The 24,601-nt window shown below is 41.8% G+C and overlaps 1 protein-coding gene across 3 annotated transcripts in view; it reads left to right on the forward strand.

The window, feature by feature from the left end:
* SMYD3 (SET and MYND domain containing 3) overlaps positions 1–24,601 on the forward strand; it is a 1,022,776-nt gene that overhangs the window by 735,152 nt on the left and 263,023 nt on the right. For all 3 annotated transcript variants that reach the window (XM_075597074.1, XM_075597076.1, XM_075597077.1), the window contains one exon: positions 14,046–14,113. In XM_075597074.1, coding sequence (XP_075453189.1) covers positions 14,046–14,113 — 68 coding nt within the window. The remainder of the gene's footprint in view (positions 1–14,045; positions 14,114–24,601) is intronic.

Raw genomic sequence — 24,601 nt, forward strand, 5'->3', positions numbered from 1 at the left:
GCGCGATTTTCTCCAAAAAATGGCGAATTTCGAAATAGCGCTGCTCTCTGCATAGGCCCCAATATATTTGAATGGTGAAGCAATGCATTTTGCAACTGCTGGAGTCAAACACAATAATATGTTTCCCAGACCTTAGTTGCCTATCATTGTAATATTCCAGCAGAATGTGCGAATGTCCCTGTTTAAATATTATACTTTCTATTAATATGATGCTATTACTATGTACTGTCTGCTGGCCTTATCTAAGATCAGTTCCTGGCAAAATGACAAAAGCAAGATACAAAAGTCAAGGGCAGTTAGAGAGTCAGAAAGGATGGCCTTTTACAGATTGGACAGTTAAGTATTTACAAAAAAAAAATCAATGACACTTAAAAAATGTAAAGCTTGGTGGGTTAAAACAGCAAAGACGGAATGTCACTTACAATTCAGAAGCAACTTGAAGCATTTAATACAAGACATCTTGTCAATGTTATCCAAAAGCAATTGTGTTAGGTGGAAGAGCACATTACAATTAGGTCGGTACAACACTGCATAGTAAGGATGCCAGTGAAGGAATACTGATATACAGGTTTTTTTTTATTTTAAATAGGAGTTTATTCAGAACAATCTTCAACCCTACAGTAAGAAAATAAGGATAGTTGTGGTCTTTGTACATATACTGTATTAATGTCATGTCTCTCTCTCTCTGCATTTAACCTTGATGCTGACAAAGAGTAAAACCTGGTTTCATAAATGTCATTCAAAAAGAACATTACTCAACATTCATATATAGTTAATGCTGCCACATACAGCCACTAGTGCCCTACATGGAAATTTGTAGATCACTATATATGTACACTGGGGCCATCTTGCTCGAAGCTGATAACTTTCTTTATTGTGATACACTATACCTGTCTATGACCCTTATTCTATATGTAGTTCCCATTAATTTCAATTAAGCAAAACTGTAAAGTATATTGAATAGTGGCCTATGAGTGCAGTGGAGTTTTATTCCAATTCTAAACTTATAACTAGAATGGCCTCATTAAAAAATGGGCAACAGATCAAAAAGCTTCAAGATATTTGCAAAGCAAAAAAATTGATTGGACTATAGAGCTTTGTCAGGGAAGCGTACCTATGGGATATGTTGACAGCATATTTTGTTTTCCTACTTTGTAATGTCGCCTAACTCTTTACATTAGTTGTGAGTTTAAACTACATATATTTAAATTAGGAGGTTACCATTTCTTACTGTAGTTTATGGTGATGCTGCCGTTCATGTTCAAAGTTTCTCCAGAAAATAATTACTGGTTCCAACTTATGATTATAGATGTTGCCCGTACTTTCTTTCTATCCTCACTTTATCTCCCTCTAGCAATAAAGAAGAGTCTCTGGCCGGAAGTATGAGGCAACATGACAGGGTGGGACAGTCCCTAGTGAGATGCGGTGGCAATTTTGTAGGGGAAGTTGGGTCAGGGGAAGTGAACGCAGGGTAGAAGGAGGGGCCACTTGCCTCGTTTCATCAGGACAAGCAGGCCCACAGACCCTCCCCTTTTCACAAAAATGAAAAAATTTATATATTTACTGAACAACAATAATGTTATTCTATGTCTGTCACAGCTGGGTGGGGCGGTTGTTGATGGTACAGACTGGGCCCATAAGTATCAGGTTTTGGACATATCGCCCAGTTAGTAACTGGTGTTCAAACCGCCTCTGGTTTTTGGGAGCGTCCTCCTTGGTAGGTGATACTTTACAGTTGCAGTGTCGGTTGTCCGATAAATATGGGGGTTCACGAGCCACCGAAACACTGGGGATTCTTGACCTGATATGGGCCAATCTCGGTTGTCTTATACATGGTGTTGTTTAATTAATAAAATATGTGGCCTTCTTCCCCCAGCATTTTATCAGTTGACTTTGTTCGGCAGTAGAGGCCTATCTGGCCTACCCTAGTCAAGAAAACATTGCTGTATAGTTTACATAGCAGTGGGGGCAGGCAACACACTGTAGAAGAAGTTATTGGTGGTAAGGAGGTAGATATGTGATACTTATACATTGGTGTGTGATAAACATTCATTTTTTCCCAAAGAACATGAAATGTAGGACCTAAATGGTGATGTCTATACAGTATGTAGCAGGTAGGGTTGCCAGGTGTCCGGTTTTGAACCGGACAGACCGGTATTTTGCCGGTAAAAAATGAGAGGTAATACCGGACATGTATGTGTCCGGTATTTTCTCCCTCTGGACATGCCAGCAGTGCGAGTGTGAAGGGTGGCCGGGTGCTGGGTCCCCACCCTTACTTCTGATTCAGAAGCAACAGCACGAGTCTCCTGCAGGCTGCAACGTCTTGTAACCAGGGCAAAAGGTGGTGTCACCCCCCGCCCCCAGCCAAGGAGAAGACTGACAAATGGGAGGGCTCCACATCATTAGGGAGCGTGCACAGCTCCCCCATTTGCATGCGGGGAAATGTAGTTTACTTCCAGCTTTGCATGTGGGAGAGGAGAGAAGAGCAGAGCTCCACTGTGTCCCTGTCTGCCAAAAGGACCTTCACAGGTAAGATACCAGGAGGGAGAGAGGATGAGGAAGGAGAATGAGGGGGCTGGTGGAGAGGAAGGGGTGGTGGTAGTGAGGGAAGAGGATGGGGGTGGTGGTGGTGAGGAAGGAGGAGGAGGCGGGTCAAGGTGAGGAAGGAGGAGGAGGGGGTGAAGGATGAGGGGGGTAGTGGTATGAGGGAGGGTGAGAGGATAAGGGGGGGTGAGAGGATGAGAGGGGTAGTGGTATGAGGGAGGCTGAGAGGATGAGTGGGGGTGAGAGAATGAGGGGGGTTGAAAAAATCTTGGAAGTAGTGGGAGAGAAGCATTAAGATCAGTATTGCTCACCATGTATGACTGCAGGTATGGTATTTATAAATTATCTGACCGTTATGTCATTTTTGTATAAATTTCACTCCATGTATACACCAATTTGCACTATTTCATATTTTATTTCATAAAAATTGCTGGGAGGGCGCTCACTCCCCAAACCTCTCCCAGAATCTTTTACGTAATAGAATGTATTATGTAAATTGGTGCGTGGAGTGAAATTTAGAAAAAATTACTTAACCATCTGAGAATTTATAAATAACATATCTCCCCACCGACTTTTCGAGCGCGCCACATTGTTTTACCATTGTGTCCAGTATTTTTGGAGAAGTCACCTGGCAGGTTCATTTCTCATTTCTACATTTTCCTGTTTGGAACATGTGATGCAGAGCACATAACCAGAAATATGTTCTCAGCAATCCACCAATGCATAAAAGCATAGAACGTCATTGTAATTGAATAGAAATACAATGTATATATTTTTTTCCATTAGTGGCCAGAAATGATACTTTTGACTAAATGCCTTATTTATTAATCACATCAGCTGAAAACTCCCATTCAAGTCTATTCATTGAATAAGACCCTAAGTGAAGTAATGCTTTCAGGATTGGGGCGTCTATAAGAAGCGTAACACATGGTGACTTACTAACTCAGCATGCTGTTATGTCTCTCTTTAGTAATTAAATCACCTTTTTGAGTTATCTATTTTTGGTGTGCGTGACCATCATCTTATTTTATCTCCTGATCTGAGTTTTTGTGTCTTAGCATCTGTTGTTTTCTCTTAATGCTTTTTAGACCCCACGAGGGGGCATCCCAATTTGCTTGACAACAATAACAGAAAAAGTAGGAAGCGCAGTCAATAAGGGGTTGTGATCAAACTCAATATCTTTATTAAATAAACTTGTCCCAGGGAAAACCCTCTAGGACAACAACAATATAAAAATCAATACATGAATGGTAATTGGAAATAGTGCAGATGAAGTTGATGTGCGGTTACACTTACCCAATTTGCTTGACCTGGTTCTGTTTTTGTGGACTTACTAACTGCACCACATTAGTTCTGTATAGCTGGATGTCTGTTATTACCTCTTTAGTGTTTCCTTGCTCACTCATTTTTTTTAAATTGTGTCTTTTATTCCCACAAAAAGAACCTGACATGAACGGCAAACCTGTGAGCACGTGACTTGTATATGTGATAAGGGTTAATACACACAGCTATCTAGCTGATCCATTTTTCAACTCTGCAAGGTCCCTCACATAAATAATATCCACGCTCAATCCATCACAATCTATATCTTCAATCGCTGCCACCACCAAAGAGATATAAAGATTTATTTGCAGAGTCTTGGGTCTCTGTTTACTAAGAAAAATATATACGTTACTCACAAAACTCTATTGTAACAAAATGTGTCCGAAAACATAATCACTCTGATGAAAACATGCCAAGTTCAATTAGAGCCCAAATATATACTTATTACATTTTATATTTAATATACTAAAATATTACAGTGCTTATGTTACAGAAAAATATTACAAAAACATACAGTACAATAAATGATGGCAGTTTTACAAAAAGGAGTAAAATAGATGATCTAATTACGTTACCGTATAACATCATCAGATTCCACAACAGAGGGCTTGAAGTTAGAAATATGGAAATCCACGTGTGCAATAGACAAACACACCCCTCAATGTTGAATTTCTCAATTTCATGGCTTATATCTTAACAACTTCCTGCATTGGAACTTGCATAAGACCACCTTCTGGGGCGTATCCCTAAACTCCTCTCTCAATCTGCAGCCAGTGACATTTTTATGACTTAAGGAAAAAATAACTTTTAAAAAGCTGCATAGACATAAAATGTCCCATATCTTTATTCCTATAATACTTAGAATTACGCCATCTTCAGTGTTGCACCAGTATAATCAAAATGTATGCATGGATATCAAATATATCACTTCTACTTTTGACTGAGAAAACAGATATCAGAGATATAACATAGACCAACCTGTCATTCTTAGTATTGATTTAATCAGCAAATCTCAACTGTTACAAAGAATCATCTGTAATGCTTGTGAATCCTTGTTAGACCCATGATATCTTTATATTTAGTAAATCTACACAATTCTGGAATACCTTCCTGGCCACACCCCCTGGTATTTACAGATCCCCTTCAGGAATCCCTTTTAAGATACATAAAAGAAGGGCTTCTTACTTTCTTTTTTTTCAATGATTTTGTATTTGTTTTTAGGTTATATTTAGGGTGGAGGAAGAAAAAAGGGCGTGGGTGAGGGACAATAGAACCAATATACTTAAATCAACAGTACAATACAAAAGTAATAATAATAACAGTAATAATATTAACAGTAGTAATAAAAATTATGAGGGAAGGGAAGGCAGGCAACACTAGTAATCACAATAATTTCTCAGAACCTTTCTTAGAATTTATTTTGTAACCTTAGAATTTTTAAGGACATGCTTCTATTCCCTTAATATCTTTAAATTTGTATATCTTGCATTGCCAATGTCTTCTTGAAAGGCCTTTATCCAGGGACTCCAGATTTTATCAAATGTAACCACAGAGTTCTTCATAAATGCAGTGAGTTTTTCAATTTTCGGAACATATCGAAATTTTTCCTGAAAGATCTGGTAGGATGGTTCATTTATCTGCTTCCATTGAAGCCCTATTGTACATCTTGCTGCTGTCAGAAGATGTGGAATTCATTTGTTCGTAGTATGCTGCACGTTTGGTACAGGTTTCCCCAAAATCATGATCATGGGGTCCATTGGTAAAACAATACCTAGTATTCTGGTGAGCTCTCTCTTAATTTTCCCCCAAAAGGGAATAACCTTTGATCATGTCCAGAATTTACTGTATGATATAATGTACCCCTATACCCACAATTTCGCCAGCACAGAGCACTTGCTCCTATATAAATATGTGCAAATCTATCTCCCTACTATTACACAAGGGGCACGTCGCTACACCAGACACACATACATATACAATAGCAAACAAGAGTCTACCTGGTGCAAGGGAGAAATAACAAGGCAAAAAGACACAAATAATCCGAAGATTACAAATAGCCCCCTATTGTTGCACTCAAGGTAGGTGACAATGACCGTATATTGTCCACTAGTAACTGGCTTAATAATAGCCAAATCCTTGCAGAGGATGCACCGCCTAAAGGTAACTCTCAAAGAAAAATAACAAAAACTTTAATAGTATATTATAAAAACGACGAAACACTATAAAAATGCACCTCAGTGCATGCTAAAATCCCCAAATGTGATGGGTAACGGTACAGGTATGAACAAATACCGTCCAAAACAAATAGCTAATTGTAATACAAACGCTATATATAAAGGCTGCAATGTAGTTTGCACAGGTGGTATAATAAAGTGGACCTCAGAGTAATAGAGCAGTAAACTAATTATAGCTACACCATATCCTGATACACAGCAATCAAAGTGGGTCCTCTGTATAATGTATTGTAATCAATACTGTCTAGTACACAGGCTCTGTGAGTTCCCTGTAGTTGCTGACAGGCTCTGTGAAGTCCCTGTGGTTGCTTAGTCAGTGCATATATACAAGATATAAAATATCTGTCAGCAGTAGTATGCCCCGGATCGCATATCCCAACAAGTGCACAAATGCAAAGACCCCAAAGCGGTATAGATAATACGGGGCTTGGTAAGCTGTTATACGACCTGATAAAGCTAGTTGGTAAGTAAAGCAGCAGCCAGGAGCTCCGTTTGGTCTCAGAGCGGCCGTTCCCCCAAACACCATCCGCGCATGCGCCAACATGATGACGTCACCGCGTACCCCGACGTACGTTTCACGCGTCACAGCGCGCTTTCTCAAGGGGGAGGAGTATATGAGTTCCTTTCTTTCTTATCCAGGAGACTAAAAAAACAGAATATACAGTTTGCTTGAGACCAGCCATTTCTGATGTGTTTGTGCTGTGCTCATCTTTTCAAATACGGTCAGATGTGTATCCCTTCACGGAAGAAATGTTGAAATAATAAAATGGCTGATTTGTGTGTATATGAAATATTCTGAACGTGGAATATTGTATCTCTTGTATTTCTTCAAATATGTTTAATTTCCCAAAAAAAACCATAGCATGTTTAATCTTAACTATACCTCTTGCAATCCAGATATTATTTCTTCCTGGTATATAGTACATTCTGGTGGAAATTCCCCATTCCTCCATATAGGGGTCATGAGAGAGGGTTGTCCCCTTAACCCCTTTTTTTCTCCTATGTATCCCAAATATTTAAAGTGTATTTAATAACCGGGTGGTTATACGCATCTCCAGGTCTATTCTTTTTAGGAATTGAAACAGGGACTTATTCCTGTTTAAATAAAGCCGCCTCAGAGCTCTGAGAATCCAGCACAGAGAGAGTTTAATTGCAGCCAATCAATTAACTAGTCTCCACCTGGACTGAGAGCTCTGTAAAAAAAAGCCTCATGTGAAACACAGGAGAGAGATTCCTTAGCTCACATTTGGACACACCAAGCTATAAGAAGCTCCCAGTCCGATGCTCTAGAGCAGTGGCGCGCAAACTGGGGGAGTGTGAGATTTTTTTTGGGTGGTGCGGGCTGTTGCAGAGGTCCCGCGCTCTCCCCCCAGGCATTTAAAGTAAATGCCGGGGGATCGCGTGAGGCCTATACAACCTCTACTTACCGGGATTCTGCCAGCTTCAGCACACGTGACCATGGCAAGGCGGCGCCATGTGATGTCACGGTTGCTATGGTAACGTGACGTCAAATGACTCCGCAGGGCACGTGACATCGCAGGACCCCGTGGAGTTATTTGACGCCGCTCGAGGTAAGGAGCTGGGCGGCCATGGAGAAGGTAAGGCAGGGGGGGCGCCGCCAAAAAAGTTTGTGCGCCCCTGCTCTAGAGAACTCCTCATATGTGAATAATATATATATCACATTATTAGTAGTGAAATTCTTCTGCAGAAATCAGTAGGAGAAATGTAGAAACATAACACAGTCCTTATATAAGCGGTCTCCGTGTTTATATAACTCCCAATGCTTGAGTCTCTTACGTCTGGCTGAGAGAGGGGTGCGCGATGTCCAGTAACACCGCGACCTGGCGCGTCCCCGTCACCCTATAGTTGACATCTTTAATAATCAAGATAACAGCAGCAACTGGCTTGACTTTAAGCACAATAATGTTGATAGCTGTATAACACTCATGGTCCAGCTGGACTATCTCCTGCTGTGCGTGCTCCCAGGCGAAGTTGAGGTGGGGTAGTACTTTGTGTTATGTTTTTTAACAAATACATTTTTTGGTCATCATGTCCCAGTATTTCCTTTTTTGAAAGAGCAGCGCACCGGCATTTTTTCCATTATCTGGAATTTCGTCTACTCTTAACTCACATTTGGGCTGACAGAAGGAGAGCAGAGAAGACTGCACACAGACGCTGTCTTGAGAACAAAGGTTGTGCTGAGATTAAGACACCCATAGACCTATATATCCTGGACACAGAGGACCCAGGAACCTCCCAGAGACTGACATGGAGGGCCACCTGCTTAAGGTACCTCTTGAGACTTTGGGGTGATAGTCTGGTAATGGGAATATCCCCCCAGTCCTGCAGATAGGGTCTGGGGGAGTAAGTTAGCCCTTACAAAGGGATAGGGGTTTGTTATTTTGTTGTTTTTGTATGTTTTGCCTGGATAAAGGAACAGGCTCAATAAAGCCAAGATATAACTACACCCAAATCATTCTCCATTATGAACCTCTGCACACATCTCTTAAAGGGATCCACAGCAATGAATCTATATTTTGTACAGGAATCTCAGTCACTTTTATCTCCACCCATTTAATAGGTTGCATGGGTCTATGCCATGCCGGTAAATGACTTAATTGTGCTGCAGCATAGTATTTGTTTAATGACGACAAGGCCAGACCACCATCTGTCTTTAATGCACTAAGTACACTTCTTTTTACTCTTGTTTTTTTCTTTCTCCAGATGAATGTATAGATCTTGCTTTGCATATAATTCATAATAATTTTGATTGGGATATTAATTGGAAGACTATGAAATAGATAGAGCAGTTTGGGGAGAGAATTCATCTTAACTGTTATTCTGCCAATCCACGAGATGCAATATCTATTCCACTCCTCCAGATCACTGTTGATCAACAAGAACATCTCTGGGTAACTAGCTTTGTAAAGCTCAGAATACCTGGTGGTCAAATATACCCCCAGCTATTTGATGCTGTCCTCTTTCCATCTGAAGTTAAAATTCCGTTTCAACAATTTTTGCGTCCCTGTCTCCACTCCCAGTGCCAGGGCCTCCGATTTTGTGTTATTTATTTTGTAGTTTTAGAAAAAATTAAATGTCAAAATCTCCTCAAATAGATTAGGAAGGGATGTCAGTGGTCTAGTGAGTGTTGGTAAAATGTCATCTGCATACAGGGCTATATTATACTCTTTGGACTATTTCACTGACAGTAGTAGACCTCAAGGAACCTAGTCTGAGAGGACATTTGTGTCTGATAAGATCCTTTGTATGCTGCGTAAAAACAGCTGTGTGCTGCCTGGTGACAGTGTAAATAAACAGCAGGCATTGCCATGTAAACACTCTACTGCAGGGTTTGAGCCTTTTTAATAGAAATGATAATAAACACAGCGAAGATAAAATATAGAGTTGGTAATCTGCTTCCAAGGACGTCACATGGAGCTCACTGTGTTGGAGAAACATGAATTATCTGCAACACTTGATCTCTCTGTTGAAGCACACAGTGTCACTTAGAAAAGTGCCATTTAGGGCCATATTTACTAAGTGGTTCTATTACATAAGACCCCTACAAACACTTAAAGACACCTTATAGCTCATTCATTTAAATAAGGCCATATGATGTCTTAAGGCATAGCAGCTCTTCGTAAATATGCAACATAGTCTTGCAAAAATGCTTAAAACCACTTTTTTATATACTTTAAGAGCACTTCCAGGGGAAGTTACTCAATGGCGGTAAATAACAAACAACATAATTACCGCTGCACATAGATTGGTTTGTTTATTGCTGAATTTGCAAAATAAATAATGTGTTCTCTTGACTTTCAAGGTGCAGTTTCATGTCATTCAAAGGAGGTAGCTTGACTGGTGTGGGCAAATTACTTGACAATAAAATACATTAAAATAGCCACGTTAAAGTGTTTGTTAACACCGCATATTGTTTCACATGTTTCTCATTTTCTCAATCTGCATAAAATGTATACTGTACACTATTTTTTTAAGCAAGTACTATTCTAAAACATAGCAGGATATCCTCTCCATAGGAAAGTAATCAGCAGGCACTGCTAGGACAAAAAATGGCAAGAAGGCTGGACTGTGCAAAAAATATGAAAGCCTTTATTGGTTCCCGGCAAACATGGATAAAAAAGGGGAGGAGTCCCCCCTCAGCGCTCTGACGCGTTTCGACAAAGTCCCTGTGCGGACGAAATGCGTCAGAGCGCTGAGGGGGGACTCCTTCTCCCCTTTTTTATCCATGTTTGCCGGGAACCAATAAAGGCTTTTATATTTTTTGCACAGTCGAGCCTTCTTGCCATTTTTTGTCCAAGCAGTGCCCGCTGATTACTTTCCTATGGAGAGGATATCCTGCTACTTTACTGCTCACAAGAATGGAGCACGCCAACAGGAACAGACCAATGAAAGAACTGAGTAAGTTTATTTCTTATTCTTAAGCACCCCAGGGGAAGAGCCATTTTTAGTGCTCTATTTATACATTTGAGGAGTCCCTAGCAGGTTACTTAACCTACTGGGTCAACCCTCTGTATGTTGCCAGGCTGCTCCCATACTAGGGGAGAGTCAGTAGACTCATTTGCTGTTCATCATATGTGTTAACCCCTTATGGTCTATAATCATGTTGCTGATTTAAATGGACTTCATATACCTGGAGTGAATCTCTGCAGCACAAGGAAATTTGAAGGGGCTCTACCCTTTCATGAGTGTTTCTATTCTAAAACATAAGCCCCTAAAGCAGGGGTGGCCAACTCCAGTCCTCAAGGGCCACCAACAGGTCAAGTTTTAAGAATATCCCGGCTTCAGCCCAGGCGGCTCAATCGGTGGCTCAGTCGTTGACTGAGCCAGTTATTGAGCCACCTGGGCTGAAGCTGGGATATCCTTAAAACCTGTCCTGTTGGTGGCACTTGAGGACTAGAGTTGCCACTCCTGCCACAAAGCATTAGTAGAAGAAAGGCTACCGCAGACAGGTTTCCAGCCCATCTACTTCAATGAGTCAGAGGTTGTCTTCTGGCACTGGAAGGTGTCTAATGGAATAGCACCACTTACTGAATATGGCCCACAGTGTCCAGGCCAGTAATCCCGAGCCTGCATTAAAGGTGCGTGTTTTGCAGGCAGCAATGCATGCTATATCTGGCAATACCCAAACACTTTATCTTCAGGAGTCCCCACTGACCCTGGATCCATCGGTTGGGCAGCTGAAGAGTACAGTAAATAGTTTTTTTAAATGAGCCATTATCATACATAAACCATAGATGCAATATAACGTTTTTTATGGTCTTTCAGCAGCTGTAATGCACATATTGTAAATAGTGCTCACAAATGAGAAAATGCACCTTCATTTAGTAGGATAAGTGTTATTTTTTTTTTATCTGTATATAAACAATGGAGTATATATTGATGTGTAAGATTTATATGTATGAGTGCTGTTATTATTAATATAACCTAGGCAACTGCAGGTGGCATTGTCCACAGCATGGAATCAGCATAGATATTGAGAGCTTGGGCATGTAAACTGCAGCATGGTCACAAAAACTGCTTTGAATTATACCATATGCACTAATTAGAGAAACATTTTCAATGTGTTTTTTTTTTTTTTTTAAATGTTGACTAGAAGGGGGATGACCTACTTTTCCACATTCTATTGAGGCTCAGCACTGCTTATTTTACCAGAGCGGAGAGAAAAGGAGATGGGGCAAAGCAGCATGAATTAAACATGTGCCCTCCGTGTAGAATTGAACTCTGAGGCTCTGTAATCTTAGTGCTCTACTCTCTGTGCTAATTTGTGTCTTCAATCAGTTCATGTATTGTGAATTTCGATTCTTTTTTTAGAGTTATCCAGACAAGTTTGTTAAAGGATTAAAAAAAAAAAAGACTTTCCTTTAAGTAGGTTCCATCCAATGTACAGGCTAGCAGTGCTAATCTATTACAATAAATATGTAGCCCAGTCTCCTGGGACTACTGATGTCCTGGCCTCATAACAATGTAAGTCCCATTTAGTGGGCAATGTTAGTAGTAGACTATGCTGGGTATGTTATATTGTTCATTGTGCATGTTCAATAAAGTTCAGGTTTAGCCTGCTATTGTAAAGGGGGCTATGACAGTGTGTAGGCCGGCTTACTAGCCACTGCCCAGGGAAGGAGGTTTTTTCTCCCCCTCTATATAGTAGAGTAAGGGGTTGAGCTAGGTTCTTCTGGGAAAGACTTCAGAGTGTGCAGACACAGAAGAGAGTTTCTCCTGCTAGAGGAGTGTAGGGTACACTAGGGTACATATATACATATATATATATATATATATATATATATATATATATATATATATATATATTCTCCCAATGGGTTTCAAAGCCCTTCACAGTTACAGAAAGGAAAAAGAAGAACACTTCCAAGGTTATAAAAGAGACCAAACACAGGGAAAGATACAATAGAGGATGGGACGGTACTGTATCAATTAAATGCCTGGCAGGTTGTGGTTCATTAATAAAATGCCTGAGTAAACAGGTAGGTCTTGAGCCTGTTTTTATAGATTGTCTGTACAACGCAGACTGTTCCAGAGACTGTACAGATAGAGCCAACGTTATTGCACCTGTTATCATGTGGCAAGGCAATAAATCGAGTTTGTTGCTCGTGGCTCCATTGAATTGCAAATTGCACGGTAACACTTTAAAACTCGCACCTGCGGAAACGCGTCAGCGGGAGATAACGGGTGCAATAACGTTCGCTACATCTGTATGTTTGAGTCGCATTATTCCCTCGTCTTCATATATGAGCTGGGAAAAGGATTGTGAATTTGGAACCTGCAGATCTTTGCTACCTGATCTTGTAAAAGGAACATGCCATTCCTGGGGACAATGTTGCCCATGTTTTTCACATACTTCAAAACCTGCGGTTGTAGTGGTTTAGAAATAAATTCACCCTTCTTTAGTAGAGATGGGCGAATGTCTTGTTTGTGAACCTCAGAGAACATTTCCCACATCTCTATTCTTCATCAGAAATTCTTTACAGCTTGCAATGTCATTTATTCTACATCAAAGTTTACCTACACATGTTGCATTTGGCCATTCTTATGTTGCAAATTAGATTAAAAGGCCTTGTCTTCCATATGTCATTGCTATCATGCATTTCACATCTTTTCCCAAGCTCATTCTCGCTTGTCAGCCAAGAATGATGTGTTCTTTTGGCAGACATCGCAACAATGCCTTTGGTTAGAATTGTATTTTTGTTTGTCAATAAGATTACTATTTAGATATCACAGGTTATCTGATCATTTATGATAATCAAAACCTACTGCGATTGATGTCACCACTTTTATTGAACACTTAATCAGAAATGCAGTCTTCCTTTCAAACACAAATATAATAAATGAGGGTGTTTTGCAACAAACAGCTTGTTTAAAAAAAAAAAAAGTAAAACTATTTGACGTGAATATACAGCACTATGCTGGTGGCTATTTAGATCAGTAACATGTAGTAGTACTTGCTGTATGTTTATACGAAGCCTTGCAAAAACCAATCACTTGTAAATTAAGCCAGTTGTTAACTGTTTATAAGGGTGTAACTGTGACAGGCATGTTTCAGCCACACAACTTTATTGCATCTTATTTACAACCAGTAGTTTGTCAAACAAGTGTCACTTGGCTGCCCAGCTGAACAGTTCCCCTTTCTTTTCGTTAATTAAGAACACCTTATTTGTATCCATGTTTTATTTTTGTATAACCCATTTTGTGAATGACACCAGTATACCTCATGTAACGTGGTTAGAGTACTGTGGGAGCCTGGGCTCCCCCCCCCCCCATGTGATCACTGGAGCTGAATCAAGTGCTGGTGTTGGATTTTATGGCCTCCCAGAGCAAATTGCTGAATGGCTCAGGCTTTGTTTCTGAAATGTTTCTTTCCTTTGGGTCAAACCCCCACTAATCCTTCATTTGCTTTGCTTGTTTTTACAGGTGACCTGCAACAGCTTCACCATTAGTGACGGGGAGATGCAGGACGTTGGCGTTGGCCTGTATCCCAGGTAATGCACACACTGCCCCATTCAGAGTGGCTAAATGAGTTTTAGTTCTTTAGGTAGCCAGAGGGATTTATCTAAAGAAAACAACTTCCACTGTTTAAAGGGAAGCCAGTAGGGCACATAAATTGCAAGGGAACTAAAAAATAATAATATGTGGTTTACAAAATGTTTGCAGAATGCCTCATTACCAGCTGAAGACATTATTTATGTTGGCCAAGACTGATGGCTTTTTGTTGGCGCTTAAGCCTGTGGCTTTTACTGAGGATGGAGACGAGCTGAAAGCCGTTTCTAGAGGCCCGTGTTTAATATTTCTTGCTGCAAAATGCTACGGGAATGCAAGTGTTGTGAAGCGGAAAGGGAGATTTTCATTATACTCCAAAACAAAACTTTCTCACAACCGGAAAGTTGGATCAGTTGTTTTTAAAATTCACTTCAGTTATATTTGGCAGTAAATGTGGGGGGTTGGGGGGTGAGGGGGGGAATAATACTTGTTTTTGCTTTAAAATATCTAGTATTTCCATTTTTGGTATTTTTGGGAAAATAGTATTTGCAAAATGAAATATTATGAATCATTTTCTATAACAATAATTTAGTGGACTCAAAGAGGGCCTGATTGCAGAGTGATTGTGCTGTATCAGCCGATATGTAATGGGGCCCTAAGCTAAGCAAAATACATTGTAATATTAATGAATAGAAAATAATTGAACCATTTTTTCCCCATTGTAAGACTTAATTGACATGTTCGGCTGAGATATTTTGTTTGCTTTCCTTTGGTTTAGTAGAGATGTTAAGCTGTTGTTTGGGATGTTAAAATGGAGTTCTCCCCAGAGCCCAGTCCAGTCATAGGTTATCATAGTAACCTCAGAAGCTAGAGATGAACAAAATCATGATTTGTAAACAAAACAATATACTAAAAAGAGCAGTACATGCTTAGGGGGAAAAATACTAAGATTGGATGAGTAAAACTCATATAGGCTACTGGGGTTGATCGCTGATTTAGGAATATATTTCATATACTTCCATGATCGCATCACATTTCAAACCAGAAAGTCAATACCCGAAAAAGATTAATTGTTTTGTTTATTTTCATTGTTTTTTTTCTTTAAAAAGAACTTTTAAAAAATGTAAATGTTTGCTAAAAGTTCAAAGTTTTATAAATATTGGCCAGATTTTGAACGATTTTTTTTAGTTTTTTTTTTTTTGGTCTTTCAATAATTTTATGCAAATCTAAAAGCAAAACCTAAACCAGTCAAATTGCGCAAAACTAAAACCAAAACACAAATTTTATATTTAATCAAAACATGAGTGAAAAGGGCCCACTTTGCTTAACCCTTTGTGTGCCAGAGAGGGTCGGGGTTCTTGAGTATGGGAAGGGAAAGTAACCAATGGCGCCTATATATAATACACTTAAAGGATATATGAAAACCAAGCCTGTTGGCTGATGGACGTAACTCCTCACGTTGTGCTTAAAGAAAAGAGAAAGCACAACACATAGCGTAATACTGTAACTATATACACACAACACTTAACAATACATATAACAGCTGAGAAGTTGATAGGTGAAATATGTAATTTAAAACATTTAATATCAATTATAAATAATATATAATACACATGGACATGTAATAAACAGTTAATCTAATAAAAATGATGATAAGGTACTCTGCACCACCGATGAAGATAGTAGCAATGCCTACTCACCAGATGGAGTAGGTAAGTAAGCAGTGGATAAATTTGAGAGTATCCCCTCTCGTTTCTTGAGGCTGCTCCCTGCTGGCTGACGTCTCTGGAACCATGCGGTTGTAAATCTTCATGCGGGTGCTTCCGCAGCTCGCTTGGACAGCCGCCCAGATGGTGTAGAACGGCAACAGCTGATTGTGTACGCTGTCGGCATCAGCAGATCAGTGGGCCCACAGCGGACGTGGACTCAGCGGCAGCAGCCACCCCAGCACGCCGTCGGTATCGGCGGGCTGACTGGTCAGCCGCAAACGTAGATGGTACAAAGCGTGGGGATACTATCACAAAGTGCAGAGTACTAAAAAACGCCACCCTACGCGTTTCGAAAGGCTCTCTGCTTTCTTCCTCAGGGGTTTGTAAAATATGGTGTCCGACAAGGTCCCTTAAATACAAAGTCTGTAATTTAAAGGGATAGTTTCCACCTGCAGTTCAAAGCACTTGCGCAATAAGCACAATGAGAAAGTTCTTGGATTTATCATGCACATGCGCATTGAATTGTTCCTTTAAATTGTATAAAGTGCTGCTGCAAATTGTTATACTCAGCTGTTACAATAAACAAACAATTTAGACATAGACTCATTTTAACACATGACAATAAAACAACATATATAATAACAAATAATGATACATTGGTGCATATATAAAATTACTTTACTATGTGAATAATAGATAGGATGTATCAGTAATTGATACAACCAATCTGTAACCTATTAATTTTAGTGATTCTGTGATGTACTATAAACTGTGAGTGTACTGTGTATTAAATTAGATTTATAAACTATGTGATTAATTATAAAATATTTAAAAAGTGTTCAAACAATTTTAAAAACAATGTTTATAATCAAGTATAGGAGGAGTAGATGGGATATATCAGTAATTGATACAACCTATCTAAAACCTATTAATTTTAGTGATTCAGTGAAATATTATAAACTGTGAGTATACTGTGTATTAAATGGATTTATAAACTATGTGATTAATTATAAATTATTTAAAAAGTGCTCAGACAATTTTATAAATAATGTTTATAATCAAGTATAGGAGGAGTAGGATATATTAATATATGAATTACATTAGCTAGATATATGTGTCGCAAGGACATTAATGTTATTAACCTACCAAAAAGGATTTTAAATCGAATTCTACATTTAAGCCCATTGGGGATAGAGTGCGTAATTCATAGATCCAGTAGGATTCTCTTCTCCCCAATAGGCTCAAAGTATTCCCTCCTCTCCAATGTGGAGTGATACACTCGATGGCTACACATTTTAGACCCTTAGGATCTTGGTTGTGCACTCGTAGGAAATGATTGGACACATTGTGTGTTACTAAACCAGTTTTAATATTGTATATATGTTCATACAAACGTCTTTTTATGGCTCTAGTGGTCATACCCACATACTGCAGACCACATGGACATTCAAGCAAATAATTTTTTTGAGTTTTATTTGAAATGAAGTCAGATTAAATCTGACTTCATTTCAAATAAAACTCAAAAAAATTATAAAATTAAGCAACATATTACATGCAATAACTCTTTCGTTATTTATTTGCTTGAATGTCCATGTGGTCTGCAGTATGTGGGTATGACCACTAGAGCCATAAAAAGACGTTTGTATGAACATATATACAATATTAAAACTGGTTTAGTAACACACAATGTGTCCAATCATTTCCTACGAGTGCACAACCAAGATCCTAAGGGTCTAAAATGTGTAGCCATCGAGTGTATCACTCCACATTGGAGAGGAGGGAATACTTTGAGCCTATTGGGGAGAAGAGAATCCTACTGGATCTATGAATTACGCACTCTATCCCCAATGGGCTTAAATGTAGAATTCGATTTAAAATCCTTTTTGGTAGGTTAATAACATTAATGTCCTTGCGACACATATATCTAGCTAATGTAATTCATATATTAATATATCCTACTCCTCCTATACTTGATTATAAACATTATTTATAAAATTGTCTGAGCACTTTTTAAATAATTTATAATTAATCACATAGTTTATAAATCCATTTAATACACAGTATACTCACAGTTTATAATATTTCACTGAATCACTAAAATTAATAGGTTTTAGATAGGTTGTATCAATTACTGATATATCCCATCTACTCCTCCTATACTTGATTATAAACATTGTTTTTAAAATTGTTTGAACACTTTTTAAATATTTTATAATTAATCACATAGTTTATAAATCTAATTTAATACACAGTACACTCACAGTTTATAGTACATCACAGAATCACTAAAATTAATAGGTTACAGATTGGTTGTATCAATTACTGATACATCCTATCTATTATTCACATAGTAAAGTAATTTTATATATGCACCAATGTATCATTATTTGTTATTATATATGTTGTTTTATTGTCATGTGTTAAAATGAGTCTATGTCTAAATTGTTTGTTTATTGTAACAGCTGAGTATAACAATTTGCAGCAGCACTTTATACAATTTAAAGGAACAATTCAATGCGCATGTGCATGATAAATCCAAGAACTTTCTCATTGTGCTTATTGCGCAAGTGCTTTGAACTGCAGGTGGAAACTATCCCTTTAAATTACAGACTTTGTATTTAAGGGACCTTGTCGGACACCATATTTTACAAACCCCTGAGGAAGAAAGCAGAGAGCCTTTCGAAACGCGTAGGGTGGCGTTTTTTAGTACTCTGCACTTTGTGATAGTATCCCCACGCTTTGTACCATCTACGTTTGCGGCTGACCAGTCAGCCCGCCGATACCGACGGCGTGCTGGGGTGGCTGCTGCCGCTGAGTCCACGTCCGCTGTGGGCCCACTGATCTGCTGATGCCGACAGCGTACACAATCAGCTGTTGCCGTTCTACACCATCTGGGCGGCTGTCCAAGCGAGCTGCGGAAGCACCCGCATGAAGATTTACAACCGCATGGTTCCAGAGACGTCAGCCAGCAGGGAGCAGCCTCAAGAAACGAGAGGGGATACTCTCAAATTTATCCACTGCTTACTTACCTACTCCATCTGGTGAGTAGGCATTGCTACTATCTTCATCGGTGGTGCAGAGTACCTTATCATCATTTTTATTAGATTAACTGTTTATTACATGTCCATGTGTATTATATATTATTTATAATTGATATTAAATGTTTTAAATTACATATTTCACCTATCAACTTCTCAGCTGTTATATGTATTGTTAAGTGTTGTGTGTATATAGTTACAGTATTACGCTATGTGTTGTGCTTTCTCTTTTCTTTAAGCACAACGTGAGGAGTTACGTCCATCAGCCAACAGGCTTGGTTTTCATATATCCTTTAAGTGTATTATATATAGGCGCCATTGGTTACTTTCCCTTCCCATACTATTGTTCTGACCAGGGGGTCAGTTTTTGTATCCTAGGCAGCCCCTTATACATGCTTTGCCATTTGTATGTAGGGTGATATACACTTTGTCACTATATTGTGGTTAGCGCTGCCTGTGTTGTTGTTTTATGGGGTTCTTGAGTGCCAAAGCTTTTCGGACTCAGTGCAGTCACGTGATCGCTTTCAATAGCTGTCACATGACCACAGTGGACATGTTGGAGGAAACGAAAGAGGAAGGAATCCTCTTCCTCCGTTTCCTTACTGGTTAGATCGCGTCTGTGCTCCAATTGAACGTAGGACGCAATATAAGCTAAATAAAGAACACCCTCCCTGAGCATGACGTAGTCACTATGTCATAGGGCCCCCTGAGTGCCAGTCCCCATGACATAGTGACTCCGTCCTGGGGCACCCAAAGGGTTAAGCATCTATATACATTTCCAGATGCACAAAACACCTGCTTCGAGAGAAAATAGCACGTAGCCAAAAACATTATTGTCTCACAGCTACAGTATAACCAACCGTTTCTAAAATGGTCTTACTAAGTTTAACCCTTTGAGTACCGGAGTACCACAGACCTCCCGGCACAGTGCAGTCATGTGACCACTTTCAATAGCGGTCATATGACCGCGGCAGCCATTTTTCAGGAAATGGAAAAGGAGGAGTTCTCTGCTGTTTCCTCACAGGGCAGATCGCGTACTGCGATCTAAACATGACAAACAACCCTCCATGGGCATGCCATAGTCACTATGCCCCTGGAGTGCCAGACCCCATGATGTAGTGGCTAGGTCTTGGGGCACTCAAAGTGTTAAGGCAGCATTACCTTCAGAATGATCTGTGTTTTTTTTAATGCATCAGTTGTGTAGTATTATACAATACTTACTGCATTTTTTAAATTCCCCCTCCCCCACTCCTTATGCCCTTTTTAATGAGTTGTAATGCATTAAGCCTCCTTGTGTTGCTATAGCAACCATTTACAAAGGCACAGCGCTTCCTCTTCTGAAATAGGCAGCCATACTGTGAACCCGGGGAAGCAGGATCCTTGCTGATCGATCACGTGAGAACGGATCGATCGGCAGCTCGGGTAATTACATTTCCTTAATGCTAAGCAACTGCAGCATCAAAAAGAAACAAACACAAAACAAAACGGCAAGAGACAATGCCACTTTTTTTTCTTTAACAAGCAAATGATACAGTAACTTTAATAACTTAATCATTGAGCCAGCTGTTGGAATTCTGTTATTGTTGAAGTTGCAGGCTGTCTTACATTGAAGGGATAGAATAACATATACAGTGCTTATATGTGTAGCCCCCTTTCCCTATGCCTAAGGGAAACTACGCGTGTCGTGGAACAGGATTGTTTATTTTCTGTGTACTTTTTCTGCTCTCAGGCTGCCAGCACTCCCCAGGGAAAGTTGCATGTTTTCCCTGTTCAAGCAGTCAGTGCTGCTGTGTAAATTGCAACATAGTTGTTACATTTTACCTGTTCCACAAGCCACTAGTCAGTTGCCCTGGCAATCTCCCAATGCTCATAGTTCAGATTGGTTTAGCCTTCTCCCCCTGCCCTTATCTGTATATTTTTATGGCCGTTGGCTTGTTCCTGTCTGGAAAGGAAAGTGTGCTCTCCCTTTTCAACAGAAGTAAGTAGTCATATCTTCCACTGCTCCCTTAGAAAGGGATTCCTTTTTATCTTCTCCTGATAAAAAAAAGCCACTACCTTTCAATAGGACACATCTCCTCATAAGAGACATTTCCTACCACAAACTACATGCAAGTACTTTTATATTTCTGTTAACCCCACTCAATAAAGTTGAAGAAAATAGAAGGACTTTGTGTGCTTTAAAAAGGGGATGAGTTTATGCTACATGGATCTTCTCACCTGCTACAAGTGAGCCTGGATCCAGAATAACGCGTGCTGCTATACCCGTTTGCTTACAGGCGTCCTAAGCCTCTGTTTCTGGGAGCCTGGGGTGAGCTCTCTCTCCGTTCTGTGCAGCGCCTCCACCTATGAGAGATCCCAGTGTGGGCGGGATGATTCATCATAGAACTCAATACTCTCAGCCATGGGCGTCCGCAGAAATTTTTTCAGGGGGGGGCATAATTTATAACTGCAGCGCAAAGACGGTCCCGGCTGCGGCACAGATTGGTCCCGACTTGGGAGTGAGACGGCTTTCATTGGTAGGTAGTGTTACCAATGAGAGCCGCATCACTCCCGAGTGCTACCAATGACAGTGCGCTGCGCTTCCTCCTGCGTAGCAGCATAGGCTAGCCTACCACTAGCTGCCTGCCACGGCGCCAGGGGCACCCACCCACCTCCGTCCCGGTCCACCCACCTCCGTCCCGGTCCACCCAGAGTCTGTTTTTGGCGTTTATAGCGCCGTAAACGTACTGTACGGCGCCATAAATTCCAAAAATAGCCCAGGACTGTGAGTGATCCAGGCAGAGCCGCCAACAGAAATCATGGGGCCCAGGACAAATGAAAGGAGCAGCCCCCCCCCGAACCCATAGCGCCCCCCCCCGAACCCATAGCGCACCTACCACGAAAAAATATCTTTTAGAGCGCAACTTTTACTTAACTGTTTTCTTATTGTACTACAGAATAAAACATTACAATGCAATCTGTTTATTTTTATATTTTCAACAAAAGACATGTGTCTGCCTGCCTGGGTGGGTGAGTGGGTGAATGACAGTAGAATGACAGTGGGTGAGTGGGTGAGTGGGTGAATGACAGTGGGTGGGTGAATGACAGTGGGTGGGTGGGTGAATGACAGTGGGTGGGTGAATGACAGTGGGTGGGTGGGTGAATGACGGTGGGTGGGTGAATGACGGTTGAATGACGGTGGGTGGGTGGGTGGGATAATGACGGTGGGTGGATGAATGATGGTGGGTGGGTGGATGAATGATGGTGGGTGGGTGGGTGAATGACAGTGAGTGAGTGGGTGGATGGGTGAATGACAGTGGGTGAATGACAGTGGGTGGGTGAATGACGGTGGGAGAGAGTGACTGGGTGACAGTGACTGGGTGGGTGGGTGACAGTGACTGGGTGGGTGGGAGACAGTGACTGGGTGGGAGACAGTGACTGGGTGGGTGGGAGACAGTGGATGGGTGGGAGACAGTGGGTGGGTGGGAGACAGTGACTGGGTGGGTGGGAGACAGTGACTGGGTGGGTGGGAGACAGTGGGTGGTTGATGTCGACAGTGGGTAATGGTGACAGTGGATGACAGTGACAGTGGGTTATGGTGACAGTGGGTGACAGTGACAGTGGGTGACAGTGACTGGGTGGGGTGACTTACCTTTACCGGGTGGGTGCAGCTTGTCGCCGGACGCTTCCCCCTCCTGCCCCCGATATCCCCGCGGCAGCTGCCAGGGACGGGAGGTGGGTTTGGGGAGGGGGCGCGGGAGGAGGGCACGGGAGGTGGGCTCGGGGGGGGGCAAGGCCAAGGGAGGTGGGCTGGGGGGCACGTGGGAGGTGGGTGCGCGGGAAGCTGGCCATGGGGGGGAAGCGGGCCACAGCGGAGCTGGTTCTTCCCCCTCCATCCCACGTTGGGAGCGGGAGGGGGAGCGGGCCGCAGCGGAGCTTATACTTCCCCCTCCATCCCCCGTTGGGAGGGGGAGTGGGCCGCAGAGGAGCTTGGCTTGTACTTCCCCCTCCGTCCCACTTTGGGAGCGGGAGGAAGCGGGCCCTGCGCATGCGCGCCGGGACCGCGGGGAATCGGCGCCATTTTTTAAACTTTTTTTTTTTACATTTATTTAATTAACTGTTGCTTGGCCGCGCAGGGGGCCCGGCCTGACCCACGGGGCCCGGGAAGCAGTACCCTTTGTCCCCCCTGTGCCCCCCCTGTTTGCGGCCCTGGATACAGGGGGGGGCAAGCGCCCCCCCCTTTCCCCCCCCTGCGGACGCCCATGCTCTCAGCAATAACAATACCACACTATAATTATAACTCGTTTTACTGTAATGGTATAGAACATACATATAACACACAATAACTGCACCCACAGATAACCCCAATGGTCCAACACTTGGTGGTTCTCTCAAAGCACTGAGGTTGCGCTGGCACCAATACCTCTGGTGTCCTTCCCAGTCAGTCCCACCCAAATGTGAGGTAGTGCTACCTCTGCGAACCATTGGTGCACGTATACCTTCCTGGTCACTCCTGTAACCAGGTGCAGCTGATGTAGTAAAGAACAGTCAGGTCCCACGAGCGGGGCCTCCAACATAAATTCCCTCACTCCTTAGGATCCTGATCCACCTCGTCGGTGAGCTCCAGCTGGAGTGTCTCACTTGAATGTCCTGGATCCCAGGCCACAGGGCAACACGTAGCCGTCAGGTCACCAACGCAATACTAACACACTGATCTGGTATAAGGGAAGCGTCCCTATCAGGGGCCTTCCCTACAACACTCCTCTTAGGGTGACTCAGGGCCTAGCTGGGGTCTAAAGGGGCAAAGCCTACGCCTAGTCCAGGAGACCCTGGTCCCTGGACACTACCTGTTGTCTTGCCGCCCTCCGTCCGACTGACTCGTGGGGTTTTGCACGCCAAAGATATCCTATATCATCCTCCTCCCCCTGCATCTCACCCCCGAGGATTCTGGGACATGTAGTCCCGCTGTAGTGTATGGGGAGCCAAATCTAAAATGGCTGCCGTACTGCCCATGCGCACCTAATCAAGATGGCCGCCCCGACAAACCCGATACAGCGCGGATCTCCTGCGGGCTTTCCAGCAGTTCCCCCCTTACCAGAGTTAAGGTGGGGGGCTCTGCTACACCTGTTTAAATTACAGTACTTTTGTTCTTTTCAGGTCAATCAAACGTTCTCCCATTTAACCCTTTGAGTGCCGAAGGGGGTCGTGGGGCCCGAGTGTGTGGTGTCAAAAGAAAAACAAAAAGCTGCCAATCTTTATTACGATTTTTGAAAAGAAAATACATTCTTTTTTCAATCACATAAAACAGTTGTCAGGTAGAAGTGATCACTTTAATGGCTTACTGATGTTTAAAATGGGTTCTATCTGACTACTCAGGTTCCTTCTCCAGACACGTTCAATAGAAGCTCATACAGTAAGATATTTATACAGGCAGGGCAGATTTCCCATAAGGCCTCTTAGGCCCGGGCCCAGGGCGGCAATAGCCCAATATGCTTATGCCACACTCTCGGGCCTATCAGACATAATGAGAATGCACTTGTCTGTGTCAGCCGCCTCCTTTCTGGCGCCCTTCTGCTCCTTTGGAATCCGAGCGATGTCAAATGACTGCGTTTCCATGGCAAGGCGCCGCCGTGCGACATCATGTTCGTGACGTTCGCAGCGTCATTTGATGCTTGGATGCCAAAGGAGCAAGAGGGCAGCAGAAAGGAGGCAGCCACACAGGCAAGTGCCTGGGGGCGGCGGATTTTTAAATGCGCCGCTGTAT

This window comes from Ascaphus truei, chromosome 4 (assembly GCF_040206685.1).
Source record: "Ascaphus truei isolate aAscTru1 chromosome 4, aAscTru1.hap1, whole genome shotgun sequence".
NCBI lineage: Eukaryota > Metazoa > Chordata > Amphibia > Anura > Ascaphidae > Ascaphus > Ascaphus truei.